We start from the raw sequence: 19,114 nt of genomic DNA, 5'->3' as shown, positions 1-19,114 counted from the left end.
GTTAGATTTATTACCCAGAGAGGGATTTTCTGAAATTCCAATCCAAAAAAAATGAAAAATATTAATCTTATTCTATCTTCAAGCCGCAGTTTGATCCTTTCCAACAAATTCCTTCCGGTTGCTTTGCAGTTGACAGCTTGTTGAAGTACACTGGGTATGGCAATGCAGCAGGCCTGCTGGCAGCCAGAGGCCTCTTAGCTGGAGGAAGAGGAGAAACCTGGTACTCAGATGATGAAGATACAGACACGGAGGAATATAAATCTGCAAAGCCAAAGTACGGCATGGCTTGAATTCTGCCTTCCTTCCCTTTACCTAGTGGGATGTTTTTCAGACTTGGCAACTTTAGGATGTGTGCACTTCAGCTCTAAAAATTTCCCAGCCAGTATATCTTAAAGTTGCCAAGTTTGAAAAACACTGATCTGTATAATTTCTGTCCCCTCCCGCCACCCCCCGCAACTCCGTGTTTGTCAGAGAACTGGCCACTGACATTTGGAACTGGATCTCCTTATACCGGTAGTAAAAAAAAAACTAGGGGTGACATGACAGCAGTGTCCCAATATCTAAGGGGCTGCCACAAAAAGGAGGGGGTCAACCTATTTTCCAAAGCACCTGAAGGCAGGACAAAAAGCAATGGATAGAAACTAATTAAGGAGAGAAGCAACCTAAAATTAAGGAGAAATTTCCTAACAGTGAGGACAATTAATCAGTGTAACAAATTGCCTCCAGAAGTTGTTGGTGGTCCAACACTGGAGCTTTTGAAAAAGAGATTGGACAACCATTTGTCTGAAATGGTGTAAGGTTTCTTGCTTGAGCAGGGAGTTGGACTAGAAGACCTCCAAGGTCCCTTCCAACTCTCTTATTCTGGTAACAGCAATAATTGGTACTGGAATTTTTGTTGCTAAGCAATGTGCTCTTAAAGTACAGTGTCATGTCACCACATTGCTCAACAACAGCAATCCCAGCAGTTCCCATTGCAATTATTAGCCAAATACCTATCAATCATTAGGTGTGGACCCACCCCAATCCAATTCATTCATACCTGGGTCCTTCCAAACCCCAAGCCGCCTCCGCCTCCTCTTCAGCTCCCCCCACTTGCCTATCTCCCCCTCCCCCTTTGACCTTTTGGCTGCCAACCTGCTGCGGCTGCCACTTGTCCCTAACACCCAACCTTGTCCACTGCACCACATATTCCTACTGTAGCAGTAAGGGCCTTCTTTCATGCCACTTTCTTTTGTGCAGCTGGGGCTTCTCTCATGCTCCATCCAAGGCCTCCATGCTCCAGCCAGCACTGTTTACACCTTGCTCAGGATCTTCTTTTGCAAGACTGGTGCATGAAAAAAGACCTTGACTGTGCCAGCACAAAAGAAGAACACAGCTGGAAGAGTTCTTCTTTCACACTGGTGCAGCCAAAGCCTTTTTTCACACATTGGGATTCTTTTGTGGGAAAAAGGCCTTGGCTGAGACATGAATGGAGGCCCTGGACAAGGTACTAGAGAGGTCCTGCTGCACCAGTGCAATAGGGGCACATTTGTGACTGGGGGGGGTCAGCAAGAGCCGGAAATTTGAGGGCCAATCATAAACCCATTTATCACCTTCATAATTTTTAACAGTTGCTGAGAATGGATGTCTCCAAGCAAGGTCTACTTTTATAAGTAATGGATTGTAGCTAACTTTGAGCAGAATCAGTCTGAGATGTAAAGGTTGGGAGAAGTAATAACACTTAAATTGATGTGCAGTTTTGAGAACTAAAGGTTCTGGAAGGCAGTTGGGGACTGTATTTTGTGATAAAATTCAGATTTCCAGTTTTAGTTTAAAACTTGTGGAATGGTGTTTTTGAAAAATCTTCTTGAAGATTTATTTTAACTTGTTCTTTTCTCTCTTCCTACTTCCCAAAGCATTAACTTAATTACAGGTCATTTAGAAGAGCCAATGCCTAACCCAATGGATGAAATGACTGAGGAACAAAAGGAATATGAAGCAATGAAACTGGTCAATATGTTTGATAAGCTTTCTAGGTATTGTATCTCTTTCCATGTTAATTTCTTTCTCCTTCATACAATTTCATCATCATTAAGAATTTAACTATGTTTTAGTTATATGTTTGCATCAGTGCAGCTTTAAAGGATATTCAGTACTCCACTGGCCAAGGATCATTTTGCTGTAACTTTTGGCAGATATGGAAACTCTGATTATTGACCATGATTGAATAAATATAAAAATATATCCAGTAAGTACATTAAGAGTTTTACAAATTGTAGTCTTACGTACCTATCCCACAAAATGAAATTCAGGGGCAAGAAAAGTAAGATTTTACACTTAGGCAAGAAGAATCAAATGCACAGGTATAGAATAGCTGGCATCTGGCTCAACAGCAGAATGTAGGAATTCTAGTGCATAGCCAGTTAAGTATGAGCTGCCAAAAAAGCCAGTGCAGACCTAGGCTGCATCAACAGTTCTGGTCACTAGAATATAAAAAAAGGTGTTGAAACTCTAGAAAGAGTGCAGAGAAGAGCAACAAAAATGAATAGGGGTCAAGTGGCTAAAACTTATGATGAATGGCTATAGGAACGGGATATGTCATCTAATCAAGAAAAGGACTAGGAGCAGTGGTGGGATTCAACTGGTTCACACCGGTTCAGGCGAACTAGTTATTAAATTGCCCACCCCACCCCCCTCTATCAAAGTGGATCCTGGATGCTGCACTGCAATAGAGAAATGGGCAATGGTGTGGCCGGCACAAGGAAAGGAGAAGGCCACTTTCCCTCCCTGTTCCTTATCCTCCCTCATGCCAGGTACTCTGTTGCCCGTTTCTCTATTGCAGCACAGTTCTCAGGATCCACTTTGATACCGGGGAAGGATAATTTAACAATCGGTTTGCCCAGGGTCAGGTTGGGCGTTACGGGAGGCTCGTCTCACATGTGCAGCAGAGCGGGAGGACGGGGATAGGCCACGCCTCCCACGACAGCCAACCTGACCCTGGGAGAACTGGTTGTTAAATTATTTCAATCCCATGTTGTGACCCGCCAGCGGAGCTGGTGGCAGACTCAGACAGTGAGGAGATTAGGGAGGAACATGGGCCAGTCCTGGAATCTGGGGAAGGTTCTGATGAGTGCTCTGCATGCATAAGAGCACCAATGTGCCTACCGTCCCTGTCCTAATGTTCCCTTTAATTGTATTCATTTTATGTATTCAATTCATGCTTATACCTATATATATTATCTAATAGAATAGAATAGAATAGAATAGAATAGAATTCTTTATTGGCCAAGTGTGATTGGACACACAAGGAATTTGTCTTGGTGCATATGCTCTCAGTGTACATAAAAGAAAAGATACGTTCATCAAGGTACTCGACAAATAAATAAATATGTACTCGACAAATAAATAAATAAATAAGTTCCTAACTAATCTGCACAATACAAGATTTAAATTGATGAGAAATGAAATAAGTCAGCTGAAACTCATTCTAGTTTTAGTTATTTCATGTTTTGAGGATGGGATCGCCAAATAACATTAACCCGAAGAAACATATTATTTATGCATAGTGCAGGTAGGAGTCTTTTACTCTTTCCCAGCTCACAAACCAGACACTTCAGTCCCTTCCTGTTACGCTCTTTAGAATCATGTTTTTTTCTCATTCTTTTGTGTTTGGTGCATGTTCTGTCTCAGGCTGTACCTTCCCTGCAGTGCTGAAGATTTGAATTTTGTTCCATTCTCTGTTTTTGTGATTCTACTTGTTTGGTCAGCAATTTAGCACTATCCAAGATCATGTGTGTATTGCCACTAGGGAATATAAATTTATAACATGTAACTTTTGTCTCGTCCTTTATTTCTTTGCTTTTGATATATTTTTCTCATGCTTAATTTTACTATAATTAAACAACAGCTAATGCATCCCCAGTGTATAATTCACATCGCTAGTCATTAGTTCTAAAATTGTTTTCAATACTATATAGAGGCTTGTAGAAGAAGAGAAACCAGTTTAAGAATAAAGATGAGAAAATAAGCCAGTTTCAACTTGTAAAAGAAGGATGGAACAATGATAGAATTCAAATTTTAGCTTAGTTAGCAGGTGGATTGGACTAATCCTTTTAAGTAATTCTACCTCCCATTTTTTAAATGCAAATAATAATAATTGAGTCAATGGCAGATTTGGAATTTTCAGAACATGTTATTGGCAAGTTTACAAATTAATTGTCATAGAACTTACAAAACATTTAAGACGGGGTCTCCAACCTTGGCAACTTTAAGCTTGGCGGACTTCAACTCCCAGAATCCCCCAGCCAGCAAAGCAAAGTTGCCAAGGTTGGAGACCCCTGATTTAAGAGAAAGCAAACTGGATATAAAGATCTCCGTATTCTTCGAATCTTTCTAATGATTCAGGTTATATTGATATTTTTCCTGGACTGAGGTCCCAGTCCTAACAAAGCATTGGACTGCAGCCATCTACATTTTTTAGGACTGTATGAATTATTTATAGTAGTGCTTCAATTCCAGTAGGAGACACGCATGCCGATCTGGGAAGGTTCTCAAAATGGCTGCATCAAAGCTTTACCACAATACCTCCATGAGTGTTGTCAAAGCACTATTCCAAATGATGCATGCATTATTTCATTTTGTAGGAATATCTCTTACGCTCATGTAGGGCGCAAAGACATCCTTGGAAATAAAAGATAACGCTTGAAGCTGGCTGTGTTTTGCAGCCTGGTAACAACCCATTTGTTTATCTTAAGATTCAAAAAAAAAAAAGTCAAAATCAGGTGGGGCATTGATCCTTGTCAGCATCAATAAAAAGTATCTTTGGGTATACTGGAACACACTGGAGACCTAGGCATTGAGTTGGGTGACTGGTTCTACTGAGTCTTTTTGGCAGAATTAATCATTTTAGGTGAGCCATGCTGCTGCTACAAAGTGTTAAAAAGAAACACAGCCTCAGATGACAATTGGTTTTAAAAACCAAGCATTCCGGAGTATACTTCTGTGAACATGAATATTTCAGGGGGTTTCAGGGACTGAGCCCCTCAATATCTCAGGGGCTGCCACAGAGAAGAGGGAGTCAAACTATTCTCCAAAGTACCTGAGGGTAGGACAAGAAGCAATGAGTGGAAACTAATCAAGAAAAGAAGCAACTTAGAACTAAGGAAAAAAAAATCCTGACAGAACAATTAATCAGTGGAACAACTTGCCTCCAGAAGATGTGAATGCTCCAACACTGCAAGTGTTTAAGAAGATATTGGATAACCATTTGTCTGAAGTGGTGTAGGGTTTCCTCCCTAAGCAGGGTGTTGGACTAGAAGACCTCTAAGGTCCCTTCCAACTCTGTTACTCTATTCTATTTCTAAATATTTGGCACCACACTTCTCTTAACAAGATTTCATTCACATGCTGTGTGATTTGGACATTTCAACAAAATTCAAGAGAGATCTCATTGTACTTCAAGACACAGCCCAAGATATTTTTTAAATGATGATGTCTTTGATACTGTGTTCTGATTAGAAGTGTAATAGTGATCAGCTGAATCTTAATTTCAGACCAGTTGCCATCTAGTATATAACATGAATGTTGTGATGTGCATGCAGCTCTTTGTCTACTTTGTGTGCTTGGAAGTTTTCAGTGTTAATTAAAATGCTTTTTAAAACATTTTCTTGCTATTATAAATTGGTGGCACAGCTATGAATTCATTGAGTAATTATGATGCCACGGTGCTTTTTCCAAGCCAACCTTGTATTAATAGTAGGAATCCTTTTGCTGATGAAACAGTCCCCAATTATCATAGTTTGGGTTTTGTTGTACATCGACAAGAATTCAGTAAAACAAGGACGTAACCCAAACTAGCCTAAGTAGCAGCCTTGCTCATTAAAAATGCAGAATTAATCAGAGTGGTGGCTTTAAAAAACAGTGCCTCTTGTCAGATTTTCTCTCCTTTTTTAACTGTGGAACAAAATAGTGTATGTAAAAGGGTCAGCACTATTATGCAGCACTCAATTATAGAGAGGTGAATGGATTCCCCAATACACTATTTTATCAAAGGAACAGGCCCAATGTTTGCAATACGTTTGCTTTATTACGGGCAACTATCATTAGTTCCATGTGTTAATAACTGGCCGTTGTGCACAGAGCAGGCAAGAAAGACCCTTGAAAATAAGGCAGTGGTTTGGGAGTTGACCAACTAAATGGCAAGCAGAACGCAGAAACAAGCACTCTATAGATAAATTGGAAGAGTTAGTGAAAGATTTGGAGGTGAGGAAGAAGAATGTCTTTTTTATTAAAGGTTTCATTTTGTCATGTTTGACAACAAATAGCACTGAATATATCCTTTTTTTATTTGAAAGAAAACGCAGTCTTGGAAGTTGGCCAGTCCTAATTACTCAAGCACATTCAAAAGAATATATTTATATACATATGTGTCCACTTGGAATACCATTCTAGAAGGTGTTGCTTATTGCAAGCTAAGGAGAAGAATGTTTAGGGCAGGGATGTCAAACTCGTGGCGTCACGTCATCACATGACGTAGCGTGACTTTTTCCCCCTTTGCTAAAATGGGAGTGGGCGTGGCCAGCGTGTGACACATCTGGCCCACGGGCCGAAAGTTTGACACCCCTGCTTTAGGGCGATCCTTTTTTATTGCAGATAGCCCTCAACTTACAAGAGTTTGTTTAGTGACCGTTCAAATTTACAACAGCACCTGTGTGACTGTTTTTCACACTTTCGATTATTGCAGCTTCCCTGATCAAAATTCGGATGCTTAGCAACTGGTTCACATTCTTGACGGTTGCAGTGTCCAGGAATTGTATGATCCCTGTTTGCCACTTTCTGACAAAGTCAATAGGGAAGACAGATTCACTTAACAGTCATATTACTACACCTGCAGCCATTCCCTTAGTAAATGGGGCAAGAAAAGTTGTAAAATACCTTGCTTAACAATGGAAATTTTGAGCTCAGTTGTCATAAGTAGAGGACTACATATATTCCTTTGTGGGTGTCTAGAAGAGGCATTGAGACTTTGAAGATAACTCTCAATGCTCTGTATTAATGTTTAGACATCAGCAGCTCTAGGCACTTGGAAGGTACAAACAAGGATATGAAGTATTTAACACATATGTCAAATCACTGTATCATAAGTTTTTTTCTACTAATCCCTGGTTACGTTAGCAGAAGAGCTGGAACTGTTTTACTGAAGTTAGGGCTAATCATTGTAATATCAACACTGCTGTTCTAACAATTTTCATTTACTGCACTCCCATGACATCTATGTCTGAATTAAGCTCCAATCAGTCGAATTAACATGCTCCGGGGCGATTGTATTCTAGGGAATACAGCTCCCAATTTTTTTCCAGTCAACATGCTACCTGGGAATTCTAACAGCTGTAATCCCAAGCCATCTGACTGTGCTAGGTTGGGTTAAATGGCCACGTTGGGGGTGGGGGGGGTGTTGTGCACATCACCTGATTTCAGATCTATTTCTGATGAATTAGGGAAATGTTAATGATGGTTCTGCACAGAGATATTTCTCTGCTGTTACGTTCTAATGCCCAGGTGAGCTTTCTTAAGATAAGGACGACGGGAAGGATGGTACACTGTGATGTCCTTGTTTGTTGATTTATAGCATCTGTGAAAATATGGAGAAAATTTTCTTCAGAAGATCGGAATGTCCTGATGGCCTTTGCCATAATCCACAAATATTAAATAAGATTATGAAGAGCTTAAATAAGTCTGTGCTAATACTGTTTGATTGGCTTAATCAATAATTAATCATCTTGATAGGAGGCTGTAGCTTGTGGAGTAAATATAATTGGATTAATGGTGAGAGGCCCTGGGTGCTTTTGAAGAGATTAAAACGGCTGTCAATCGTATAATTAAACAGCTGCAAACAAAAGCAACAGTATTTTTTTAAAGGGAGTGGGAGAGAGAAAAAGAATCTGGCTGCATCTCAGTGAATGCTCTAGTACTTCAGCTTCACTAGAAGCAGGTTTCATGGGACAAATCTCTTTTCTTGATTGATTTCTCATTCAGTGAAATTCATATGTATACAATTGTGATTTTGAACTAGGAGAATTGACTATTCTCTGGCAGGTGGGGTTTTAGCAAGTTAGCGGAGATTAGGAATAAGCAAAGGCTACCTTTTATTTACTTGTTTTTTAAAAATTTAATCAACAATAAATCTGCTCTTGGTCTTATTCCATTGGTAATTGATTTCTCTTTTCCAGATAAGCCTTAATTGACTTAGTGCACATGTGCTGTCTGAATGGAGTCTTTATTGATGTTTTTCCCTCCTTCCCCCACTCAGCCAGCACCCATTTTTGGGGTAACCCGATTTATCTTCATATCCTTGAGGTCTAAATTCCTTCAAAACTTTAAACTGCCTTTTGGCATTATTCCCCTGCCCTTTTATTGATAGCATCTAGTGGTTCTGAAGATTTTGGTTTTTATACTTCATAAACTTCTGGCTATCTCATTTTTTAAAATTATTATTTATAAGCCATTGAATTGCTGAGGTGAGCTAGAAGAAGCAGGTGGCAATTCCATACTGCACATTTTGTTCTATAGGTCAGCGGTCACCAACTGGTGGTCCATGGACCACTGGTGGTCCACAAGAAAATTTTGATGGTCCACAGAAAAATTATTTGCATTTTTTATATTGCACTAAATCAGGAGTTCTCAAACTAGGACCTATGGGCCAGATATGTGCAATGAACATATGTGTTGCTGCAGAGTTTCTCCCCCTTCTGGGTCTTATTGTGCAGGTCGGAGGGGAGCAGAAATTCTGACTTGGGGTCTGCTTCAGCCTCCTGGTGTGGGGCTTTGGGCGAAGGCTGGAGGGAAGTGTTGCTGGTGGAGAAGAGCTAGAGGGTCTTGTTCCAGTGGGACTCATGGTCTGGAACTGGCTGACCATCTCAGCCTGCTGACCCTCCAGGCGCTGGCACCTGGCCTTGCAGTCCAGAGGTCTTTCCTCTGCTTGGAAACTTTGTGCTTGTAGTTCTCAGTGAGGTGCTTCTGCTGAGCATCCTTCTTAGTCAGATCCAATTTGAACTAAGCCAGCTGTTTTGCCAATTCTTTCTCATGGTGGCTGCTTTCTCATGGTGGCCAGCAACTGCTTCCTGTTGGGGCTCTAAGGAGCCCGGGCAGGCAGGTGAGGAGTGGCGAGTAGAGGCTGGCAAGGTGCCCCTCAAATGAATGACATTGAGTTGGCTACACTCACCCAGTCACATGATCACCTTACCACACCCACCCAGCCATTCATTAGGCAGATCATATTAGTGGTCTGCGGGATTTAAAATTATAAATTTAGTGGTCCCTGGGGTCCGAAAGGTTGGTGACCTCTGCTATAGGTGGTCCTCAGCTTACAATAGTTCATTTAGTGACCATTCAAAGTTACAACGGTACTGAAAAAAGTGACTTATTATCAGTTTTCACACTTATGACTTGCAGCATCCCCATGGTCACATGATCAAAATTCAGATGCTTTGCTATTGGTTCTTATTTATGATGGTTATCCTGGGGTCATGTGATCACTTTTTGCGACCTTCTGACAAGCAAAGTCCACAGGGAAGCCAGATTCACTTAACAACTGTGTTACTAACTTAACAATTGCATTGATTCACTTAACAACTGTGGCAAAAAAGGTTGTAAAATGGGGCAAAATTCACTTAGCAACATAAATTTTCGGGCTCAACTGTGGTCGTAACATGAGGACTACCTGTATTTGTATGTATGCATATGAGAATAGACTAATCATGTTATTTGCCATTTTTAACTATACTACAAGACAAAATCTGAATCATTTTCTTTTGACTTACTTAGGGACAAAGTTATTACACCCATGGGGGTACGACCAGACGGCACCATGACGCCTTTGGAAGAAATAGTCTGTCAGCATCAAGCCAATGAGCATGAAACTTCAGATTCTGACTAAAATGTCAGCTATTTCACATTCTTTCACTCATTTCCCTTTATGCGTGGTATTGTTCATTATCTGAATGTTAAAGCACTGTTGCAACCGTTTTATAAATCGAAATGTTTAAATTATAAATTATGTGGTGTACTTATTAGCATTTCTAAGATACCAGTTTATATAGCAACCAGAAATAACATTTATTAATGTCAAGGTAACTGTGTTTAATATAAGATGAAAAATGTGGTGTAGAATTGAAAAGATTACAATTGTTGTTCTTTAGCTTTGAAATCAATCCTATTAAGAGTAATTCATGAAATAGGAAAGTAGAAGGGGTTTTAAAATCCTTCAAGCACAGCTTCTGTTTTTTTTTAAAAAAAACAAATCAGTGTTTTTCAGGTAATTATAATAGGTTTGTACTGCTTTTTATGTTTTAAAGGTACTCTATTTCCTTGTTTTGAGGACTGAAATAGAATATCTAGATTTTAAAATTATGTGAAATCTTTAAAATGATGATTAAACTATCACTTTAAAGAAACAGCTATCTAGCAGATGCCTTTGATTTATTATTGGTTGTTTTCTTAGTTCCTATTATTTTGCCCTTTATTTCCATATCTGAGGGATGCTGAATTTTGATGAATCAATGTCTTTTTACCATTAAATTATATAAATGGATTCAGTGTTTTTATACAGTTAAAACTGCAGGTTCACACAGTTCATTATTTTGTCCTTAAATCCAGTTCGGAAAACAGTTTCGTCCCTTATATTGGCAGGACAGCTGCTGAAATGGCTAGTTCATAAATTCAGTATGAACCTACACCAATCCTAGTACAGTCTCAACCCTGTCACTAGTTATGGGCTTGTTAATAATGGATAGCCTCTCTTCAAAAAGTTGTATAAAGTTTACGACTAGGCCAATACTGTATTAAAAATTCCTTTTGAAAAAAAATATAATTACAATAAATTTTTATAATAAGAGGAAACAAGCAATTTGTCTCAAACTGTGTTAATGTCAGAACAATTTAGCTCTGTAACAAATATGGAAATATATTGCAATCTCTCAATAAAACTTTATATACAACGTAAGCATATGGTTCTACTGTATTGTTTCCATTTCCTCAAATAGTATCTCATTAGGGAATGGTCATTTCTTCCACCCTAAATTTAACCAGGTAGAATGTTTGAGTGATTATTTGTACCCTCTCCTTCTCCATTGTTAATGTAGGCTAAGAATATTCTTGTTGCCATCTCCCAGGGAGAATTTTGTAAAGTTCCTCCAGTACAGGGGTGTCAAACTCAAGGCCCAGGGGCCAGATCTGGCCCATAAGGTGCTTAGATCTGGCCTGCAGGGCCGCTCTGGAAACAACGAAGGACCGACCCACAGTGCTGCCAGAGAAAATGGTGCTCTTTTTGCTGGCAGAAGGTTGCACGAAGCTGTCACAGCCGAAAATGGAGCTCGGGAGCCTGTTTTCACTGGCAGAGCACTCGGGCCACCACAGGCACCCCCAACACAAGTGATGTTGAGCTGGCTACACCCACCCTGGCCCACCAAGGTCAAACACAACCCTGATGTAACCCTCAATGAAATCAAGCTTGATACCCTGCTCCAGTAATACAGTGGCTCTCTAATAATATGATGATCCTATGATTTGATCACCAATCACAATTTTTCATAAAGACAACTATGTTCGGGATGCCTGCTCCAGGAATACAAATCCATCAACCCAATGTCAAGTTGCATATACTATTTCTGATCTAGTTTCCTGTTCCCAATTTCAAGGTCTCAAATTGCAGAAAGTCATTCAAACAAAGAAGGCGTTTGTAATTTGGCCAAAGTTAGGAACAAAGACGAAAGGGTTGGGGATGACCGCTAGGCCTGTGTTTCACAACCATGGCAACTTTTAAGACATGGACTTCAACTCCCAGAATCTTTCTTGGCAGGAATAATAAAATATAATTTCTTCAATGAGAGACTGAAATTAGAATTTTTAAGATTGATTTTAATTTTAAATTCTTCTATTCCTTTTCATTATCATTTTTATCTAGTGTAGGTTTTGTTTAACTAAAGACAATTCATGCAGCTTGCCAAGAATTGTTATGTATTTTATTTAATTACAGTGGAATTATCTTTTTTTTAATTATTAGCATGATGTATACCATTGAAGCAGGTCCCTTTATCAAAGTACAATAGTGTATTAATCCATCATTTGCTTAATTATTGATTAATTACAATCAGAACAAGATTTTGGTTTTTAGATTCTAGAATCCAGAGATGGATATTAAAACAGACACGAGCCAGAACATGTCCAATTTTTGAAATGTTTGGGAATATTGTAGTTTTCCATGCAACCCAAATTGTGGCTAGAGAATGCAGAGAGATAATACACTGCTTTACTATTCAAGCCATTTATAGATCTTAAGGAACATTATAGATCTCAGTAGCAATTAAATTATTTATGGCTGACATCCAAGCACAACTTCTGAATGATGTACAAATAGGGTTGTATAAAATTATCCCATTGATGTTCATGTGTCTCAAATGTTACTCTGTATCTAGAAGCTGATATAAATATATTGCAATCTCTCAATAAAACTTTATATACAACGTAAGCATTTGGTTCTACTGTGTTGTTTCCATTTCCTCAAATAGTATCTCATTAGGGAATGGTCATTTCTTCCACACTAAATTTAACCAGGTAGAATGTTTGAGTGATTTGTACCCTCTCCTTCTCCATTGTTAATGTAGGCTAAGAATATTCTTGTTGCCATCTCCCAGGGAGAATTTTGTAAAGTTCCTCCAGTACAGGGGTGTCAAACTCAAGGCCCAGGGGCCAGATCTGGCCCACAAGGTGCTTAGATCTGGCCCGCAGGGCCGCTCTGGAAACAACGAAGGACCGACCCACAGTGCTGCCAGAGAAAATGGAGCTCTTTTTGCTGGCAGAAGGTTGCACGAAGCCGTCACAGCCGAAAATGGAGCTCGGGAGCCTGTTTTCACTGGCAGAGCACTCGGGCCACCACAGGCACCCCCAACATGAGTGATGTCGAGCTGGCTACACCCACCCTGGCCCACCAAGGTCAAACACAACCCTGATGCAACCCTCAATGAAATCAAGCTTGATACCCCTGCTCCAGTAATACAGTGGCTCTCTAATAATATGATGATCCTATGATTTGATCACCAATCACAATTTTTCATAAAGACAACTATGTTCGGGATGCCTGCTCCAGGAATACAAATCCATCAACCCAATGTCAAGTTGCATATACTATTTCTGATCTAGTTTCCTGTCCCAATTTCAAGGTCTCAAATTGCAGAAAGTCATTCAAACAAAGAAGGCGTTTGTAATTTGGCCAAAGTTAGGAACAAAGACGAAAGGGTTGGGGATGACCGCTAGGCCTGTGTTTCACAACCATGGCAACTTTTAAGACATGGACTTCAACTCCCAGAATCTTTCTTGGCAGGAATAATAAAATATAATTTCTTCAATGAGAGACTGAAATTAGAATTTTTAAGATTGATTTTAATTTTAAATTCTTCTATTCCTTTTCATTATCATTTTTATCTAGTGTGGGTTTTGTTTAACTAAAGACAATTCATGCAGCTTGCCAAGAATTGTTATGTATTTTATTTAATTACAGTGGAATTATCTTTTTTTTAATTATTAGCATGATGTATACCATTGAAGCAGGTCCCTTTATCAAAGTACAATAGTGTATTAATCCATCATTTGCTTAATTATTGATTAATTTCAATCAGAACAAGATTTTGGTTTTTAGATTCTAGAATCCAGAGATGGATATTAAAACAGACACGAGCCAGAACATGTCCAATTTTTGAAATGTTTGGGAATATTGTAGTTTTCCATGCAACCCAAATTGTGGCTAGAGAATGCACAGAGATAATACACTGCTTTACTATTCAAGCCATTTATAGATCTTAAGGAACATTATAGATCTCAGTAGCAATTAAATTATTTATGGCTGACATCCAAGCACAACTTCTGAATGATGTACAAATAGGGTTGTATAAAATTATCCCATTGATGTTCATGTGTCTCAAATGTTACTCTGTATCTAGAAGCTGATATAAATACATTGAAATGTTATCCTTTCATTCACTAAATTATTGGTTAAAAGATGTTTTCCATTCCATTGGATTGGCCTAATTTTCTTTTATATTTTTATTAGAAAATGGAAAGGCTCCATTCTACATAAGCAGAATTACTGCAGTTACTTGCAAGATCCTACACGAGGGGTGTCAAACTTGCATTGTCATGTCATCACGTGACGTATCTCAACTTTTCCCCTTCATTAGACCAGGCATGGCCATGGCCAGTGCGTGACACGTCTGGTCCATGGGCCACGAGTTTGACAGTCCTACACTATCCTGAGGCCCTGATCAAACTAAGGCAAAGAATAATGAGCATAAAAAAGTCCCAGGAAGATCAATCTTCTGTGCTAGTAGAGGACTTGAGTTGCTCAGCCTTTCATTTTCAGTCTAGATATTTCAATCAAAATATCTAAATATAGACTAGCTGTGACAGTAATATAATTTAATCTTGGAAGGGAATTACAATAAAGTTCTATATAATGAATAACTTTGCCACTGTTGAATGGGTAATGTTGAGGCAGCTGCTTACTTTTTTCTATATTGTTCATTTTACACAGATGTTTTTACACATTATTGAAAACCGCTATTAGCAAATCATCCAAACTATAAAATCTGTTCTCTGACACGCATTATTTAGGTAGTCCTTGTTTGGCAACCACCATTGGGACTGGCAACTCAGTCATTAAGTAAAATCAACCACCATTGGGACTGGCAACTCAGTCATTAAGTAAAATGGTCACTAAGTGAAACCCCAATTGTGCTTGTGCACTTCCTTCAGCTTCCCTTTGTTCTGCAGACCTGGAAGGACCATAAATGTGAGGACTGGTTGTACAATAAAATTAATTGTTCATCACCATCATAACTGCAAATGGAGGCCGTACCTGTACAGTTTTCCTTGCTTATCCTTCAATACTCCTACATTGTAGAGGTTAAAAGGAAATACTGGTTGAATTGTCTGAGAATGTATAGAATCTGTGCTTTAAAAGTGTTCTTTCCTTGTAAGGACAATTGTGAAATCAGTATGGTTCAGGACTATCTCTCCAAGACTTCAGTATCTTGGCTTCTCCAGAGAAGCATCCATTATGATGGGGTGTGAATGTGTACTTAGTGCATTTAAAAAATGTGTCAGAAACCTGGAAGCCCAGCAAGTTCAGTCTGCTCTTCCTAAAAACATTTTTTTAAGCAGTCAAATTCCTCTTTTCAAAGCAGTGAGATATTTACATCACATATCCGAAGAGTGCTAACTTTAGCACACTGCAATGCACTTCCCCCAGCAGTTTTGGAGAGTTGATAATAAAAAATTCCATACAAGGTAAGATTGTGCCCTTGTGGAAAAGGGGCTATCAAAACTACATTGCACATCCTACTATACTGTACCTTCTAATCTGTAAGGACTCATGTACCCATTTCATAACACCTCACTTGATAAAATACCCAGGAAAAATCCATTTTTTTGTATGCACAATTGCTGTTGAAAGAAATGTCCATCTGGCTTCAGTTCCAAGTGAGGAGAAAGACACTGGAAACATGGTGGCTGCTTGGAAATATAGTTTAATGGTGGACCGGACCACATGGCTTGAGGTCCTGGGCAGTTGAGCACATGGAAGAGAGAGAGAGAGAGAGATTTATACCCTCTCTTGGGCTTTGAATTTGAGCTTATCCTATTGATTCCAGTCAGACTCCCATGGGGCTATGCAGTCATAGCTGAGGTTGTCTGTGTCCCAGACTTGGTTGAATCTTGCCGGGTGATTCAATGAAGGGCAATTTCCTATTGTGGCTGAATGGCTTTGCCCTGAAATATAATCCCATCATCCTGGAGCTGAGTTCCTTTGTTTTGTAGATGGATTGGCCCAGTCTTTTGTCTTGTAGATAGGTTGGCACCAGTCTTTCTGGGACTATTAAAAAAGGTGGGGGCTGCTTTCCAAGAGCACGTTTCTCTTTTTCTCATCCAGGGAGGTATAATATTCTGCCTTTTTAATATTTCCTAGAATATTTCATTCTTCTAGGAGAGGGGTGGGTGCTAACTTTCTACACTGTTATCAGATCAGTCTGATGTAACCTCTTTGAATGTAGTTAAATTGTGTTGTATTGTCTGCAAAATTAGGCAAGCAAATTTGACTTTCTGCCCATTGACAATCCAACACTAACTATAATATATGATCTTCTCTTTTTATTATTATTTTTAATCCTTTTTATTTATAATGCTGGTCTGTGATCTTAATAAAAAATTACTTACTTGTCAACTAGATGGTGTATTTGTCTAAATATTATCATTTACATATTATATTTTGTTGCCCCTTGGTACAAACAGTAGTCTTCACACACCAGAATAACCAAGTCTTATAGTAGCTCAGTTATTTATTATTTATTTATTTAAACATTTATATAGTCACCCCTCTTATAACCAACTCTGGCAGCTCTCAATCGAGAATTATGTAAATTGACAAATTATATAGAGTTAATGTTTATATTGTCATATTTACTTTATTTGTATTGATGTAGATGAATGAATTCCTTCTACTTAGTGAAATTTATTTTACTAAATATTGGTCAGTGACTAAAATAAAGTCTCTTTCTCCCTCTCTCTTCCTTAATGCAAGATATGCACACATCTTTAAGGAACAATTAGTACTTGGTTTTTCAAAACTTAATCATCTTTTTGAGTTTCAGCAGGCACATAAGATGGAATCATCATGAATGAAGTAAACTTACATCTTCTCGGACATGCATATTTTTATGGTTTATACCTATTAGCATATTAACAAACAGAGCGGGTTTTTCTTTTTCTTTTCTTTTTTTCCAAGCATGAATATCTGAGCTTTTCTCAGGCTTAAAACTCTTCCAGACTTTTTCCCCCTTTCCTTACTAATGGCCAAGTGACCCATATTTAAAAAGCATTTACAATAAAATTATAGCTCTTGCTTTTGTATTCCTGGCTTTCCCAGTAGAAAGCAGAAATGTTTTAAAATTGTCACTTTTTGATGGAGGTAATGGCTGTAATATATTTAGTCCCTTTCTCTGATTGTTCTTGAAATGGCTGTGCTAATAAAGGGCACAGCTGTAGATTCTTTATGACCTGCTTTGGGGGAAGGAGGGGGGGGGGGTGGCGGCTCAGATTGACTGTGTGTGTATGTCAACAAATGCAGCTGGGAAAAAAAGAGAAACCCCTTGAAGGCCTCTGCAACTTAAAAGTCCAAGATAAATGATGTTCCTGGTGTTTTTTTTTTTAAAGGAACAGGAAAATGGAGGGTGGAATTCAATAAAAGGCAAGCTGAAAAAGAATTGTTTAAAAGTAAAGCTTTTCTCCCCTTCCAGACAGCTTGGAAGAGAAATGAGCAAAAGCGAACACAGACAAGAGGGGAGCAGTTATGAAAGGAAACAAAGGCCCATCTCGGAAAATATATTGCACTACCAAATTATCTGGAGTGCATTATCACTGGGGGTTGGAGGGAATGTAGTTTAAATTGAGATGCAATGGCCAACTTTTGCATCCTTTATTTCTTGGCAGGGAAGGAATAATAGGTGGCTTTGTTTATTTTGGTAGTGAGGTCAAAAAGAACCAATACTTCAGAGCATTGGAGAAAATATGGTGTCACCACCCCGCTGGGCAAGTTGCTTCAAAAGTAGGGATTCAAACCTTAAAATATGAATTCCACAAGAGAGAGAGAGAGAGAGACCAGGATAAGCAATTAAGAAGATTTTATTCCTTTTTTCCCCTTCCAAGTTTTTTATTTTATATTACATATACATATCAATGCATGAACAGTGTAACACATGGGTGCCATCCATTTCAATACAGATAAAATATTATTAATCATAGCTATCACATTAATCCAGCTTATATATTTCTAGTAGTAATACTTATTTATATCAAATTATAACCTTTCATTATTTCACATTGTTTAAACATATATGTTCTTTTAAGTTCTTATTCATATTTCCCATATTTCACTCTTCCAATCTATTTATATTAAAATACTATCCTTCATTGTTTCATTATTCAATGTTTCAATATATTATTCTAATGCCAATCACTATATTATTTAAATATACAAAATAACTCTATTCATATTCTTTGCTTTCATCCAATCTATATGATTCTAGTATTAATACACATGTTTATATTAAAATATGTTCTTTTTGTTACTTAATTGCTCAGCATTTACCAATCACAATGTTATTTAAGCTTACTTAATAATACCATTATTACAACTACAGACCTATCAGCCTAACCTCAATATCAGGGAAGATTCTGAAAAAGATAATCAAGCAACGAATCACTGAACACCTAGAAGCAAACAAAGTAATAACCAAAAGCCAACATGGGTTTGTCAAAAACAGATCATGTCAGACTAATCTTATTGCATTCTTTGACAAAGTGACAAAATTAGTGGACCAGAGGAATGCTGTCAATATAATTTACTTGGACTTCAGTAAAGCATTTGATAAAGTACACCATAACCTACTACTAGATAAAGTAGAAAAATGTGGGTTAGACAGCACCACCACCAGATGGATTCGTAACTGGCTGACCAACCGCACTCAACGTGTAGTCCTCAATGGAACTACATCCACATGAAGGGAAGTATGCAGTGGAGTACCCTAAGGCTCTGTTTTAGGCCCAGTACTCTTCAACATCTTCATCAATAATTTGGACAAGGGGATAGATGCGGAACTCATCAAATTTGCAGATAACACCAAGCTGGCAGAAATAGCCAACAATCCAGAAGATAGGCTCAAGATGCAGAAAGATCTTGACAGACTTGAACATTGGGCACTATCTAACAAAATGAAATTCAACAGTGAAAAAAGTAAGGTTCTACATTTAGGTCAAAAAAACAAAATGCACAGGTACCAGATATGTGGTACCTTGCTCAATAGTAGTAACTGTGAGAGGGATCTTGGAGTCCTAGTGGACAACCATTTAGATATGAGCCAGCAGTGTGCAGCAGCTGCCAAAAAAACCAACACAGTTCTAGGCTGCATAAACAGAGGGATAGAATCAAGATCACGTGAAGTGTTAATACCACTTTATAATGCCTTGGTAAGGCCACACTTGGAATATTGCATTCAGTTTTGGTCGCCACAATGTAAAAAAGATGTTGAGACTC

At 38.5% G+C, this 19,114-nt stretch overlaps 1 protein-coding gene across 2 annotated transcripts in view; it reads left to right on the top strand.

The window, feature by feature from the left end:
- RIC8B (RIC8 guanine nucleotide exchange factor B) overlaps positions 1 to 10,978 on the top strand; it is a 40,291-nt gene extending 29,313 nt beyond the window's left edge. For both annotated transcript variants that reach the window (XM_058190931.1, XM_058190932.1), the window contains exons 8-10: positions 130 to 274; positions 1,896 to 2,015; positions 9,802 to 10,978. In XM_058190931.1, the coding sequence (XP_058046914.1) occupies positions 130 to 274; positions 1,896 to 2,015; positions 9,802 to 9,913 (377 nt within the window). In that variant the 3' untranslated portion in view covers positions 9,914 to 10,978. The remainder of the gene's footprint in view (positions 1 to 129; positions 275 to 1,895; positions 2,016 to 9,801) is intronic.
- The last annotated feature ends 8,136 nt before the right edge of the window (positions 10,979 to 19,114 follow it).

This window comes from Ahaetulla prasina, chromosome 7 (genome assembly GCF_028640845.1).
Source record: "Ahaetulla prasina isolate Xishuangbanna chromosome 7, ASM2864084v1, whole genome shotgun sequence".
NCBI classification, from domain to species: domain Eukaryota; kingdom Metazoa; phylum Chordata; class Lepidosauria; order Squamata; family Colubridae; genus Ahaetulla; species Ahaetulla prasina.
Note: the sequence above shows the minus strand (reverse complement) of the source record. Positions and strands in the feature narration are given on the sequence as shown.